Source organism: Manis javanica, chromosome 16, assembly GCF_040802235.1.
Source record: "Manis javanica isolate MJ-LG chromosome 16, MJ_LKY, whole genome shotgun sequence".
NCBI classification, from domain to species: Eukaryota; Metazoa; Chordata; class Mammalia; order Pholidota; family Manidae; genus Manis; species Manis javanica.
In genome coordinates this window covers 24,631,988-24,647,904 of record NC_133171.1, presented here as the reverse complement: position 1 = coordinate 24,647,904, position 15,917 = coordinate 24,631,988, and the positions used below count along the sequence as shown (strand labels likewise).

The 15,917-nt window shown below is 43.2% G+C and overlaps 1 protein-coding gene across 1 annotated transcript in view; it reads left to right on the top strand.

Annotated features, from left to right (window-relative positions):
• The window catches only part of CD109 (CD109 molecule), a 91,463-nt gene extending 76,285 nt beyond the window's left edge, over positions 1-15,178 (top strand). Inside the window, exons 25-33 of the mRNA XM_073224710.1 lie at positions 1,055-1,283; positions 2,279-2,444; positions 4,019-4,209; positions 4,661-4,816; positions 5,807-5,872; positions 8,496-8,638; positions 10,885-11,032; positions 12,655-12,757; positions 14,732-15,178. Of these exons, the coding sequence (XP_073080811.1) occupies positions 1,055-1,283; positions 2,279-2,444; positions 4,019-4,209; positions 4,661-4,816; positions 5,807-5,872; positions 8,496-8,638; positions 10,885-11,032; positions 12,655-12,757; positions 14,732-14,907 (1,378 nt within the window). The 3' untranslated portion in view covers positions 14,908-15,178. The remainder of the gene's footprint in view (positions 1-1,054; positions 1,284-2,278; positions 2,445-4,018; positions 4,210-4,660; positions 4,817-5,806; positions 5,873-8,495; positions 8,639-10,884; positions 11,033-12,654; positions 12,758-14,731) is intronic.
• The last annotated feature ends 739 nt before the right edge of the window (positions 15,179-15,917 follow it).

The following is a 15,917-nucleotide window of genomic DNA, read 5'->3' as shown; positions in this document are numbered from 1 at the left end:
AGGCTTCTCCCCTGCTCACAGGGCATTTCCCTGCGGATGCACCCATGGCTGTTGTCTCACCACTTCACCCAGAGCCTCCCGGCAGCTCGGGAAGAGAAGGCTGGCATATCCGGCACTGGCAATTAGGTGCTTAAGCCTGGGGTGCCATTTCTTTTCCTTTCATCATTTTCAGAGGCGGCCACATGGCTGTGCTTCACTTCAAGGGGGCCCAGAAATGAATTCGTCTGCATACTCAAAAGAGAACTGGATATTACTGAATGTTCATAATATTTGCCCCAGTAAGCCCTTTCTAGGGTGAAACATACATGCTTCAGCTTTTCTTCTGGCATGAGTCAGGGTGTAGGTCTGCAGACAGAAGGCCTCAGTGTGTTATTGCTGACACCCTCTGCACGTTCACACACGGGGTTCTGAAGCGGGGTTGGCAGACAGGCAGTAATAGGTCAGGGGCTGCCATCTCTGCTGCATATTCTCCCCTCTCTGCCCCCACCCCTTCCTCTCTTTTTCCCTTTAAAATGTATTCTTTGGTGGAGGGTGATGGGGAGAGGCACACATAGACGGACTTGGCCCCAGGCTGTGAGTTGCTGACTCCTGTCTTACAGGAGAGAAAATACCCACTTCCTTTAACTGGAAGAGCTGCAGGCTGACTGCGAACTCTGTATGCTCCACGCACAGCTTTAGGGCCAAGAGAAGTGTGTGATGACACCTTCCTTGGTAAATACATAACAGTCCAGGGTGAATGACCTCGGGCAGTTAATTTAAGCCTGCTAGAAGGCTGAATTCTCACTCTATAAAATAATGAGGCTGGATTCGTTGAGCTACAAGTTCCTTTCCAAATCCGATACTTTGTGAGCTGCCCTGGAGTTCTGCAGCCACGCTCACGCGGCGGCTGTCCCTGTGGCCTTTCTCCCCTTTGTTCCTTCTTCAGTGGTTCCCGTTCTGGTGAATCTCCTACGGGAAGAAAAGTGTTGTTATTGTTGGTATTTTTCTTGCTCAGTGTTGTTTGGAAGACTCTATAAAGTGTATTTGATGTGATTTCCCCCCTCTTTTCACCAAGGTTGTCAGCTTTTGTTTTAAGATGCTTCCTTGAGGCTGATCCTTACATAGATATCGATCAGAATGTGTTGCAGAGAACGTACATGTGGCTCCAAGGGCATCAGAAGTCCAATGGTGGATTCTGGGAGCCAGGAAGAGTGATTCACAGGGAGCTTCAAGGTGGCCAGGAAAGTCCAGTGACGCTTACAGCTTATATTGTGACTTCTCTCCTGGGATATAAAAAGTATCAGGTATTTAATCTTTAATTAAATAAATGATTGGTGGGAAACAAGGTAAGTAGGTCTTGATGGGCCAGATATATGTCTGGAAGCTTTAAGAGTTTTGCGCTTTTATATCACGTAAGAAGAGTGAATTTGGTCACCTTTTTTGCTTTGCATTTGTGGCCACATTTCAAAATCTGAGAATAAAAATATGAACCCACTCTTTCCAAGCAACTAAGAGAATTCCGAAATGCTTTCTAATATAAATTGTATTTGCTGTTGGTAAGATAGTCAATAGATATTTTGTCATTGGAAAGGTTGATTTCTTAGGGGATAGAAAATGCTTCGGAATTTGGGAATACAGTCTAGCAAATTTAGATGGTGAAGGGTTTTTAAAATTCTAAAATATCACCGAGCAATTGCAATGTCTGCTAATTTGGTATAAAGTACATCCGCACTCTCAGAAGTGTGTTAAGTGGGCATGGATGCCTGCATGAGGGGGGTATGCCTGCAAAGCCATGCTAATGAGCTTGACTTTGCTCCAGAGCCGTCTCAGCCATTGTTGCCTTCACTGCCTAGTGCCAGTTGCATTTCACATGATCAAAACAGCCATTCATTATATTAGGCTCCTACTATTTTTCCAGCCCTAAATAAGGCATGTAGAAGATAAACTTTCTCCTGAATTTAGAGCTTCAACACCTGAGATAAACTATGAGAAATATATTTCTCAAGCTGTATTTTATGTTCTCATCTGAGTTCATGACAGTGAGTGGGAGAAACACTGGCCAAAGGTTATTTATTTTGTATTCCCTCTAAGGAATGGTGCCTACTTACTCATAAAAACTGAAAAGCAGTGTTTCTCTCACATGCGAATCAATGGTCACCCTTGGTTCCTGCTGTGTAGGACAAAGTCAGGTGGTTAATAGATGCTGAAATTATTTTTTGAACGAATGTTTGAGAACACTTTTTGTTTAATGGTAATGTGTTCTTTTGAAGAGTAAAATATGTATTTTTTTCCTTTCAAGCCTAATATTGATGTGCAAGAGTCTGTCAACTTTTTGGAGTCTGAATTCAGTAGAGGAATTTCAGACAATTATACTCTAGCCCTTGTAACTTACGCGCTGTCGTCCGTGGGAAGCCCTGTAGCCAAGGAAGCTTTGAGTGCGCTGACTCGGAGAACAAAACGAGAAGGTGATGCCCGGGAACGGCCTGAGAGCGTCGCGCCATGTGCGTTAGGAAGTGCATGAACTATGTGAGAAGGTTTTGTAAGGCAGATATGAAGTTGATTACATTGATGTCTTCTGAATAGGATGAAAAATAAAACCCAAAAGAGATCAGATGGCTGTGACGTGGTCATACTGCAGGGTCTTCTCTTCCCTACAGTTTTCTAGGGAATTTTGGGGCTTGGGTATTTCTCTTTTGGGTATGTTCTGCCATGTGTCAGTTAGATGCCACTCTGGTTAGGTGGTCAAGACCTTGGGCTGTGGAGAGACTTGGGTTCAGATGCTGGTTCTACTACTTACCTTTATGAGCCTCACTTCCCCCAGCTGTAAAATGGTCATGACCCCTATTTTAGGGTTGCTGTAGGATTAAGTGGGATCATGTGCAGTGCCTGCTACATAGCAAGTGTTCAGCACGGAAACTAAAATCCTAGTGAATAGAAATGCAAATGCTAAAAAATGCCGTCAGTGAGCTGTGAGTATGATTGTGTGTGAATGGGCCTCAACAGGACAAAAAGTCTAGATGTTGGTACATCCCAAGTGACCCCTATAGTCCGGGATCCGGTGTGTGTGTCTGTGTGTGTGTGTGTGTGTGTGTGTGTGTGTGTGTGTGTGTGTGAGTGTGTGAGAGAGAGAGAGGGCAGCGGGGGATGGGTGGGCAGAAATAATTTTAGATCATGTCCACTGATTCAGAGCTCTGTTAATTCAAGAAGGGAGAGCTGTGGAAAGTGCCTAGGGACTTCTAAGACTATAAAAAAAGTAGTGTATTATTATTAGCAGTAATAAATATTGAGTCCTTATTACTTGTTGCAGTGCTGGGGCCTAGATGACTGTCGCATAGAAGCCGGAGTAGCCCTTGACGTTTCTTCTCTGCGTGGCTGTGTGGTAGTGACTTCATGTCCCACTTAAGCGTAATCATCATCTAAGTAATAATATTTGCTGTTGTGTTCTCACCACGCCGGATGCTGCTCTGGGAGCCCTGGGAACGTCTTTAGGAAGACTGTTGAGTTGGCCAGGGTCCCTCGTTTTTTCTTGGGGGCTTGGAGTTTGAACTTATAACACCAGCCTTCAAATAATGAAAAAAAGGGGAGGTTTCCCAGAATATTAGGCTCATTAGTGGCAGATTCCTGGGACAGGGTTCTTTCCAGTGCGCCCTAAAATATTTTGGGGATGGCCTGGTCAGAAATATTATGTACAGTATCTTCTGGAATATAGTATGCCTTTCTTTATAGCTGCTTAGTCTTGAACTAAACATATGGAATTTCTCTTGGGATATTGTTTTCATCAAAACATTCTCAAATATATGCAGTAGGAAAGGAATAAAAGTTTCTAAATTGTACAAGTTGAAAAAGTGATCTCTGTATGTGTGTGTGTGTGTGTGTGTGTATGAATACACATATATTTGGCATAAATCTACACATGTATAGAAATACATATGTTTTTATTCTAGTCAAGTGAACTTGGACCAGTGTAAGAGGTGTATTCAGTGGTATAAAATGTGACTTTTATGTAATTGGTCAGACTGTTACTATTTTTCTCTTGCAGGAGGCATGCAGTTCTGGGTGTCACCAGTGCCCCAGCTCTCCGACTCCTGGCAGCCACGCTCCCTGGATATTGAAGTCGCAGCCTATGCTCTGCTCTCACACTTGCTGCAGTTCCAGGTTTCAGAGGGGATTCCGATTATGAGGTGGCTAAGCAGGCAAAGAAACAGCTTGGGAGGCTTTGCGTCTACTCAGGTGGGTGGCGACAGGTTTTAGTTTTTTTCAGCTGTATATACGTGTGGGTGTGTTACGAAGTATGTGGTAATTTTTTTTTCATGACTTCATAAAATTGCTTGACAGTTTAAAAGTTTAGTGACTTAGGTCAGAGGTTTAAGTTACTGATTTTAACTTTTTCTTGTCCTTGATAAATGTTCTATCTGCCATTATATGGACTAAGTTGGTTGCCTGTCTATTTTAACCATTTTTTGTCTGTGGTAGTGGATACAGTAGATTCCCGGTTCCATTCAGCAGGTATTTTCCGAGCGTCTCCTGTCCTCTGGGTCAAGGACATTTACAGACGAATAAAGGGGCATTTCACTCTCCAGGAAGTGGATGAGCATATAGGGGGGTCTCCTAAACTTTGCTAAATTTACTGTCTGGAGACCTTGGTAGGTACTTAGATGCACAACCGTTCTTTCCTCGACAGGACACCGTTGTGGCCTTGAAGGCCCTGTCTGAATTCGCAGCCCTCATGAACACGGAGAGGACAGATGTCACCGTGACCGTGACGGGGCCCAGCTCGCCGAGGCCTGTGAAGTTTCTGATTGACGCGCAGAACTGCTTTCTCCTCCGGACGGCAGAGGTGTGGACGAGGGCGTGGTTCTCTCAGGTTCTGGGTGGCGGAGCCCTCGCGCTGGAAATACTGCCTTCTTCCCATCCTGCTGCCCTCTGCCAGGGCCTTTCCCAGGACCCTGGGGAGAGGCGGGCGGAGGCGCCCTGCTTGGTGGACGTGCTGAGCTGGGGAGGGGGTCAGAGGGGAGACCCTGGGAGGTGCAGAGAAGGAGGCGCCCCGGGCACACCCCGCGGGCGGAGGAGTGGGCCCCGCTGAGCCCCGTCCTCACCGGCTCTGTGCCAGGCTTTCCACATGTGCTTTGCGTTTACTTTGTAAACCAACGCCAAGAAGTGGGTACTTTTATCCCCACAGTACCCTTGATAAAACGAGGCTGAGGGGGGCCAAGTGACTCATCCGAGGTCCTGTTACCACTACGCGCTGGAGAGGCAGGGTTTGAACCCGTGGCTCCAGAGACCAGGTTCTTTTCAGCTGCGCCGCGTGTTTTCCGTAGGAGAATCGATAGGCGCAGGGATAGAACTCTCGCCTTAGAGTGGGTGAAGGGCTGTGCTAGACCCTGACTTTGTTTCCCCAGTTAATCTGTTGGGAAATTGAAGGTGATGGACGGAAGCGATGACCTCAAGGCTGGAAGCTGAGGGAGAGGGTGATGGCGGAGGGAAGAGAAGGGACGGCTTGGTCACAGGCGGTGGCCACGGGCCTTTGTGTTCTCGGGAGGCCGGGGACTGGGCGCCAGGCGTGGGAGGTTGGAGGAGGGGGCTGGCCCCGGCCCCGTCCCCCCTGCTCCGGTCCCCGCGGAGGGCAGAGCTGTGCACTGCGCGGAGGGGCCCCTCGGGCCCAGGCCTGACCTGGGGACCCACGGTGTTTGACACGTGCGGCCACGAGTTCCCGGAGCTTCCAGGTCGCCTCCAGCCCTAATGGGGGACGACACCGATCCCATGTGTAGATGGGAGGACCTAGATACGGAAAATTCTCCTTATTCACCTTTTTCTCACCTTTATTCAGCTTGAGGTGGTACAACCAACTGAAGTTAATATTTCCGCAAATGGTTTTGGATTCGCCATTTGTCAGGTATGCGACAATTATTTTTGTTTAGTTAAATGTGACTTGTTATAATAATTACTTGGTTTGGGGTTCTGCTAAATCTTTAACTTACATGACATGTAAAATTCTTAATGATTTATTTCTCTGACTTAGGCAAGATAAATCGCTTTCTTTAATGAAAAGGACGTGAGATGTCACTAGCTAGTGAGTAGACACAACTACATGGACTGAGAATATATTGGAAAAATATTTCTTGAGTATTATATGTTTTTGAAGTGAGGATTAAAATCCTCCAATATGATTCATGTGAACTGTTGGGAAATCCATCTGTTTTGTGAAAATACAGCTTGGCAGTTGTAATGCTGGTAGAATTTCTACTATGACTTGGTAAAGAAACACACATTTTGGTTACAACTTCTTAATATTCACCTAACAATATAAAGGTCAACATGGCATTACAGGCAGTTGACCTGAAGCTAGGAAATGTGTCCCTTTCATGTGAAATCTTACATAATAATAAATAAAACAATTAAAGCATGATATATTCAATGCTCTGGCACAGGAAGAAAATCCAAAGAGATCTATTCTAGAATAGGGTTAGAATAAAATGGAAGTAGTAGATAAAGACTGAATTGAATATTTATATACTAAATAATACATGAAAATCATAGAGACTTAAAATCATCTTATTGGAAATGCAAAATAATATGTATTAGGACAAAAGATGGTGATGTGCTTGGTTAGGAAAAACAAACACAACAAGTCCTGAAAAGTTTACTGAGAAAGTAAAAAAAATGGCTGTTATAAAGGAAAGGTACTTTTTACAAAAACAGAATAACTGTTTTAGTTCAGAGAAAAGTTACACTGGTGAAGTAGAGGGTCAGGTGTGACTTGGAAACATCCAAATCATTCTAAGATTATTTTGTATGATATTTAAAACGTCATTTAAATGCTTTTAAAAAACTTAAGGAAAAATGATCAGAGTTAAAAAGAATGGCATTCAATGAAAATGATGGAAAGAAAAGAGGGAACAAGTTGTAATGGTCTTTACTAAAAAAGACCATGCAAAAATTCCCACTCCCCAGCCCTCTTCCAGTGCAAACAGTAAATCCAAAAGTAAATACACAGGATATTTTAGATACAGTTGAAAAATTACATATACCTCAATCACCAAATTGGATGGAACTCATTCTCGATAATCCAAATGTAGATTAAAAAAGATAAACCCAAGTGATTTTTATATGAAGCACCGAGGACCCAGCAGTAAATGTGGTGCCTTCTGGTTGGCCTGTTGGCCAGTCCTTTGCCCATATCAACAAGCAGGTAACAGAAGGTGGGGACCAATAGGCATGTCTCGTGATGGAGAAAAAGTGGCCCAAAAGCTGGACACTCAGGAATAGGGATTGAGATTTCCTTTAGTTGATTTTTTGGTAAGTGATCTGGAAAAAGGAGGGTGAAGAAAACTCTCAGGTTTTGGTAAATGTTAACCTGTTTTGGGTGATAAAATGCTGAGCTGTTGGAAATCAACTACCAGATCTCTCGAAGCCCTCTGAGTGAGCAGTTACCTGCCATTGGAAAGACAGTGAAAGTAACACAGACCGTCTTTCCAACTCTGTGAAACCGGTCTTCAGCTGCTCCAGGAACACTGTAATTTTGATTGTACTTTAGAAGGAGTTGGAGGATCTCCAGTATGGTCAAGGAGGGGAAGGATTCTGTGAGCTCGGGTGGCAGGATAAAAAGTCAGAGCTCTTAATGTTTGAAAGATGAAGGCTTAGAGGGATTTTTTTTTTAAGTATGCAAATCCATAAAGGGTACGAGATGTTTAGTTCTGAGGCATGTATGTGTATGTGATTTAAGTGTAAGTAAAGGAAAATTGACAACATTACATAGCAATAGTAAGGCTTATAAATCTTGGTATCAAAAAAAAGGGAAGATGTACAAAATTGAAACAGATTCCAGTTCAGTTTAGCATGAGGCAGGCCTCGGAAAGTTTGAGTTCATTCCCCAGCTTCTGATCTCAGGATACCTTGGAGAAAAACACTCGGTCCTCAGACTCCCTGTGTCTCAGTAGCAGCTCGCATGTTGTGGTGGACACAGTGTATACGCTGAAAAAGCCCTGCTGTCTGAAATCCATCATTTATCTCGTCATCTTTGAAAAACATTGTGTGAGCAAAAAGAAATGCCAGGAGTTAGCCAGGTTTCTGTTCAGCCAAGGCTCTTAGATGTTTCAGTTTTGATTTATCGTACTGAGAGTTTCTAAGGTTCCAGTTTGTGATAAATGACTCTGGTCGGGCAGCAGATGCAATAAAGTTGCATCAAGAAGGTTGGCAATAGTTCCACTTCTTCCCTCAAAGGAATGTTTTACATTCTTTGAAGACACGATACCTGTGAATATCATCTACAGTGGTCTCTGATACCTGTTTTGGAATATTACCAGCCAGTTTTCTCAATTCAAAAAATTGTTGCTTATAAACATCTGTAACAATATTTATTAATACTGATACTTTGTTAGCTGGTAAAACTGATTTTTTTCCTAGGTAGAAGATTGCAAATCTACTTGGATTTGTCCCAAAGAGAATCACTGCCTAATATGTAATGATGGCAGTTTATTGCTAATTTCTTATTTATGCTAATTTGTCATTTCTTGCAGCTTAATGTTGTCTATAATGTGAAAGAGTCAAGGTCTTCTAGAAGACGAAAATCTATTGAAAACCAAGAAGCCTTTGATTTAGATGTTTCTGTAAAAGAAAATAAGGATGATGTCAATCGCTTGAATTTGAATGTGTGCACGAGGTTGGTTTCTCTAAATTAAGTCCCTCCTCTTCCTCTTTCTCCTTTAAAAAAAGACTTGAAGATTTCATTATATGTACATTTAATTACTGCTACCATATAAAATAGAGTAATACACAGCCATATGTAGATAGTAGTAAATTCTGCTGCTCCCACCATCTGTCCTGTCTTTGGGTCTTGTGTTCATGATTTTGGTGTAAGGTGTCGCCTGGATTCGCCCCATTTCTCCCCTTATTGGGCATTTGGACGAGTAGTGAGAGATCAGTCTTTGTGGTGGCTTCCTTCCCAGCTGAGAAGAAACTGGGGCTCCTGTTATTCTTGTAATTACAAGCTTGTAAATGGGTTCTGTTGCAGAATAACAACACTGAGCTACTGTTGTAAACAGTAACAATCTGCATTTGTCACAAGCTTACACGCCAGGCATAGCCCCAGCGCTCTGACGTGCATCTGGCCGAATCCTCTCAGTAGCTATAAAGTAGGTGCTGTCGTCACGCCCGCTTTTCCAGCCCTTCAGTCAGTCATTCCTTTGCTCAGTAAATGCTGGCTGAGTGTGCATACGTGCCAGGGGTTGGAATACAGTGGTGAACCAGAAAGATGCAGGCGCTGTCTTCGTGGAACATATTGTTTGGAAGGGGAACAGAGATTAGTAAGGTAAATCCCCCAAGCAGGTTTCGTTTTGAAAAGGGCGAAGAAAAGAATTTTATGGCCCTATGAGAGAGGTTTTACCCCTTTCAGAGGTCATGTGAAGAAACAGAGGAGGAAAATGAGGTAAAATTAGGAGTCAGCCCATGACGGGGCCTGATTATTTATAGCGGCTCATGTAAGGGTGCAGGGTTCCAAGTCTCAGGCCGGCCCAGGACTCTGCTGGCCAGTGACTGACAGATCGAGGATATAGGTAGAACTGCATACTGTTATTTTCCTTTTTGGAGGACTGGGAACTGTTTTCATGTGAGGGTGAGGATCACAGTGAAAAGGATTTAGATGCTGCTACTAGTTTTCTGAGGAAAATATGAAAGGAAATACAAATAATACTCTAAGTGAATTTTTAAGTGCTTTTAACTAGAGTAACTGGGCTTTTTATTTTAGGAGCTTTATTCCCACCAGTAGGGTCTGTGCCCTACTCACGTCAGACAAAGTTTCCGTGTGGGGCGGTAATTTCACAAATTCTGCCTGAGTGAGTGCAGGCGCTTCCGGTGGTGTGCTGACGGGCATCATTTAAGCAGAGCGGCTGTTTCCTCGTCTGTAGTTTTGCTCACCCACACACACCTCCAGGCAGATGCCCAGTAGCACCTCTTTGGGCAAGTGCCCCACCCAGCAGGCGTCAGCTGCTGGCATTGCTGCACCAGCTGCCATGGCTGTTGCACCGTGTGGCTTCTCAGGCAGACATGCTCAGCGGGCATTGGTTTGCGGCTCTAAAAAGCGAGCTTCTCTGCCTGCTGGCCTTTGCCATCTGCAAGCAGGAACTGATGGAACCAGCTTAATATTATGACCCTTTTATGCTAGAGATAAACTCTTTTCCATAACCGAGCTGGGCTCTTTCTGCTCCAAGCCGAGAGCTCCTGCCACCTATTCATTTCAGAAAAATACTTCTTTTAAAGGAGAAAAAATGCAGCTGGTGTGCAGATCCTTGGACGCTCACATTGTGTACGACGGGGTGAGAGAGTGATGCAGTGTAATCAGACTTTCCAAGGCTTGTAATTCTCTCCAGGTGGCCACTGAAAACACAACATGTGCCCCAAGTATGTGGGAGAACAAAGGAAAGGACTCTCCCTGCTGGTCTTCCTTTTCTAAAAGCAGACGAAGCCAACGATGCTCCAGGCTCGGCTCCCATCCACCGTGAAGGGGTTGAAGGGTGCCTCCTCTCTAGTCCCTGGTATTCAGCTGGAATGCTTCGTGCTGTCAGCTTTTGAGAAAGTGAAAAATGCAATTCCGTTTGGAATCACCAGCTAGAAAACAGGGTTGTCTGCTCAGGGGCATCTGGTCGTCCTTGTTACAAGCCACAGGCTCCAGCCTATTATTCAGCAGGCGATTCACATTGAAGGGACACAGTTATATTGTCCTTCCTCCGATGTTGCAAGTCACAAGACTTTCACACCTGTGAGGAAAGGATCGCCTGTTCTATGACTTTCCAGTATATACTTGTAGTGCCACTTGGCAGTTTTAGTTTTTACGTAGTTTAAGATAGTTTGCCAACAGCTTTAGCTTTTTCCTAAAGGGAATTTTCTTCCATCCTTGCCTCTTTGACTTAGGTATTTGGGTCCAGCTAGAAGTGGCATGGCCCTTATGGAAGTTCATCTCCTCAGTGGCTTTACTGTGCCCTCAGGCGCAATTCCTCTGAGCGAGACAGTGAAGAAAGTGGAACACGATCATGGAAAACTCAACCTGTATTTAGATTCTGTAAGTAGGAAAACGTAAGTTTTGTATAGTGACAAAGCTAGTGTCCATTGCGTTCAGAAGTCTACCTTATTTTACGCGTGTTTAGCTTTCTGTGTCCCTGGGTGACTTTAATGTGGCAACTGTATATATTTCCCTGCTAAAAAGACATTATCAAATTAGTTTAAAGGGAATTACTATTCATGAGGAACCTGACGAAAGCCCATAAAAATGATAATGAATATATAGAAACTGTCAGATCATAATTTCGAAAATTCAGTCCTGATCTCTACTTGAGAACCCCTCTGTCTCAGGGAGTTTTATAAAATAAAGTAAAAAGTTATATAAAAAAAGTATATTTCTTTGAATGCCTAGGATGAAAGCTTTAATCGCAAGTTTTAAAATGCTTTCATGAGGCTTTTCATAAATTCCAGAGGGGTTAGTATTCCTGCTTTGAAAAGGTAGGTGCATAAATCATAGAATATTCTCAGAGGCTTGGTCTTTGCACAGAATTGTTATGTAACTTTCATATACTTTTCCCATTCCCATATGAAAATTACTGATCTGAGAATAAGGACATAAAATATGCAAGAGGAACATTAAGTGAGGAAGAATTAAAGACTTGTTATGTCTCAAAACTGCTGGTGTGTAATTTATTCTTTTCTTTAACATCTATGTGGAACTTGGGGTTGAGCTGAGGTTGAATCCTAAGTGTTCTTTGGCTCTCACGTCACATGAGGGGGATGCTGTGTTTCTTATTCCAGTTTTGCCATGTAAGAATCAGAAATGCATTCTCTGGCAATAGATATCCTTCAAAAAAGCTAGTTCCTGAACAGTCTCATTTCTTTTAGGGAAACTCTCTGGCTAGAATTGTTAAAGCTAATTTAGAGCCTCTAGGTCTTTTTTCTTCTGTTCAGGAATTTTCAGGTATCAAATATTGCTGGAAAGCTGCGTGTTTGCTTTGGAACTTGAGAAACAAATTTAAGTTTTCTATTTAATAATGTCATTGATTTTGGGGTTTGTCCTGTATCTCTGATATCTTAATGGTTATCGTAATGAGTGTACAGTAGGTTTTGACTGATTAATTTGACTTTTCTTTGATGGCTGTTGGCAATAATGGAATGTTTGAAGGAATTTATCAATTTCAGATTCCTTGACCAGCACTGTTTGCCCAGTTGACATAAGCTGCCCCTTGGAGGCAAGGAGGCTGGCCTTTTGTTCCCCGTATCAATCAGTTACTGATGTGGGGTTCACCCTCCACCCTGGGGTTACCCCCCACCCTGGGGAGTAGCTCCCATGAGCTGAGGGCAGTTCTCCGGAGAAGGGGTGCTGGGGCCGTGCCCTGCCTAACACAGGTCTGGGCAAGGTACAGGGGCTGGAGCACGGGTCCTGTGCTTGCCCCTTACAGGTCTGCTCCAGTTCTCAGAGCCCCTGTCAGGTGGAGGGAGGTAAGAAGACCTGTCTTGTTAGGCTTGTTGCATGAGTTAAATGAGATAATTTACATAAAGTGATTATCATAGTACTGGGCACATGGAAGTCCTCCCTAAAAGTTAGTTTCTTTCTGTTACCTAAAATGATAAGAGAAAGAAATGTCTCTTGCTTTGTCATGAACACAGAGTCTACCACCCCCTTTTGTATTTTTCAAGGTAAACGAAACCCATTTTTGTGTTGATATTCCTGCTGTGAGAGACTTCAAAGTTTCAAATACACAAGATGCTTCAGTGTCCATAGTGGACTATTATGAACCAAGTAAGTGTATTCCGAGCTCTTCTGTACTTTAGAAGTTAAGCCAGGCATTCATTCACTTATTCATTCATTTATTCGGAGTGATTCCTACTGGATAGGCTTCCTGGGGTTGGGGGATTGTTAGGGGGAGTAGGAAAGGTCCGGGAGCAGGTGAGCTTTCCATCTAAATGAGGAAAACTTACAATTTACAAATGTCACACGATAGCATTTAGCATGTGAACATTATAAAGTGATGTTTTTGCTCATGTTTTCGGTTTTTAACTCAACAATTATAAACTTTACAAAGAAAGACTGACATAGAAGGTCCAGGTATGTTGTTTCCAAGGTTTTGCATCTATTCCAAGCATCCATTTCGTGTTTCCTGTTTTAAGACAGGAGAAGGGAGCTTGGATAGCTCCTGCAGCCTAAAAGCCCCAGATGAGTCCAGCTGTTTCCTGGGAGGGAGTCTGTTGTTTTGCTAAAATTATACATTACATCAGGTTTTTGTGTGTGGGGGTATATCAAAAACATATAGTCTGTTTGGCAAATAATGAGCTTTTTTGATTTTACTGGTAACTTTTTACTTTATAAAATGTTAGCAATTAGGATGTGACAGTAGAGATCTGGTTTGGAGATCACTCAAGTGAGTCAGGACTAACCTACGTTCAGTTGCAGAGTGACTTTCTGTGAGTGTGTGATCTCTGTAACTGGCTGGTCTTATCCTGAGTAAGCGGTCCCGGTGGCTCTGAACCATCAGGATGCACGAGAATCGTGGACATTTTCATGCTTAGGTGGTTGTAGATAACTGCACTTTAAAATAAAATGAACTCGTTCCCACTGCGGGTAGTGTTTGATAGAGTTCATGGAAGACTAGGGTGTAGCACCAGTTCTCTTTCCTTCTAAGTTGAAAAGCCAGCTCCTCCCCCTCTGGCCCCCTCTTGGGAATGGGGTGAGCCTTCACCCAGGCTCTTGCCGGACGTTTTGGGGAAACACAGACACAGCACTTCTTTTCTGGTGGAAGGACCGGATGCCCTGGAGAGAGTTTTTTTTGTATTTTTTCAAAGGTAATGAATGCCTCATTACCCAACTCAGCTGTTTAACTCAGTTGCAGAATTCTCCAACTGATGTTTCTTAGGGGCCTGGAGAACATTTTGAATATTTAAGAAACAAAAAAGATGCAGTTGATGTTATTATATTATTATTAGTTTTGGTGGAAAGCAGTTCATGAGGGGGATATTTTAAAATGAAAACACAGGGAAGGTCAGAATAATAAAAACCTCCCAATCCATTTTCGAAAATCCTAAAATTAAAAGACATTTATAATACTAAAAATTGATGAAACATCATGAAGAAACTTGGATATGGGATGTGTTTTTAAAAACTGTAAAAACAAAAATCATTTGTGTTTTATAGTAAGTCTATAATGTTGTAGGTGCTTTATATAGTTTAAAAAAATTATTAGCCTGTACTATAAAATTTACCCAAGTTACATAGTTTTGAGACAGTCTGTGCTCAGTGTTTTAAAATAATGAAACAAGGCACAACATCCAGATCTCTCTTTGTATTTCTGTATTTTTAAATGAAGCCCCTGCTAAGTATCTCTTTTCAGTAGTTGTAAATGATTAGGTCTTTGCTTGAATGCATAGAAAACGTCACCCTTGAATAAACTCTCCAGGTCAAACAGTCCTCAGTTAAAATCCTTTGTGTTCCAGAAAGAGTCAGGTTGGGGTGCGTGCAGGCTGTGCCTGGGGTCTATTTCCTGCTCTCGGCTCTGGCCAGCGGCTGGGGGTGGAGAGATTGGACCGGAAGCCTTGTTTCTCTCTTGGTTTTGGTTAGCAGTTTGGACCAATTTGAGTGTTTCTGTTATTTCTTGTAAAGGAAAATAAAATGATGCAAAGAATGGAAAACACAGAGAAGTGCACTGAAATGCTTTTCAGTTTTGGCAGAGTCCAAGTTTCTAAACAAGGGATCTGTATAAACATCTGCCTCTTTGAACAGGGAGACACGCGGTGAGAAGTTACAACTCCGGAGCGCAGCTGTCCTCCTGCGACCTCTGCGGGGGCGCCCGCGGCTGCCGTCCTTGCGGGAGTGGAGCCCCAGCTTCCCGTCCCGTCTCTTCGGCCATTTTCGTTCTCTGTTTCATGCTTCTGTTCTCTTTGCAGCACTGGCTGTGATGGGTTTTTTTCAGGACTCCATGTAACACATTTCCACAAGCCATATGTGGCCTTCTCCTTTTCATAACCAAATATTGCTTCTATTTAAAACAATTTGTTTTCCTTTTGTGGGGTTGGGAGGATGGTGGTGTACAGCGGGATCTAGTGTGATGGATGCATAGATGTCTTCTGTGTGGGACAAAATTTCGCAGTTGAACATCTTTGTTTCTTAAAATTGTTTAGGATGTTTTTTTGGAGGCATTGTTTTCTCTGAAATAAATGTGTTATTTTAGATTCGTTATTCTTTTCATTCGCTAAAGGAAATGAGCGGAGGTTCTTTAAAGCACTGTTGGGTCCCGTGCGGGGTTTGCTGAGGACAGCTTTCCGGGACCTGGGAGAGACCCCAGAACGAGGGGCTTGTTCCGTTCGCTTCCACATCGCCTCGCCCCTGTGGTCTCAGGATCGCCTTCTTCACTGGGTATTTCTTCTTTCTTTTTAGAATATGGGGGTGAGGTTTTTTTGCCCAGGGTCCTGTGGAAGCTCCTCCGGGCCCGGGGGTCTGAGGTCGGACTGCCAGCTGCCTGCTGGCATCCAATGCTTGCTGTGACTCTGTAAGAAAATTCCTGAATTTTGAGCACCTGGAACATGGACATTCCTAAGGACATTCCTAAGTCCTGCATTCCTAAGGACAATTTTCATTTATTTGGGTGAAAATTTTAAAGAAAAATTCCTTCCCTCCTCCTCTCTCTCCCGTTTCTCTTCCTTCTTTCTTACTTTCCTTCCCTTCTTCCTTCTTTCTTTTCTAAATATCTTGAAATAGTTTAGATATATCCAAAGTAAATTAAAGATCTCTTACTACATCTAAGAAAGGGTTTGATTTTGCTCCTCAGCTTCAAGGCGCCTCCCACCAGGGGGCAGGGGAGGGTTGACCGTGGGCCCCAAGGGGTCTGCATTACGATGGTCCATAAATCCATCAAATAAAGCATGCAGATGTGGCTTTTAAAGCTAATTTTAAATGCTTTTGTTTTAGT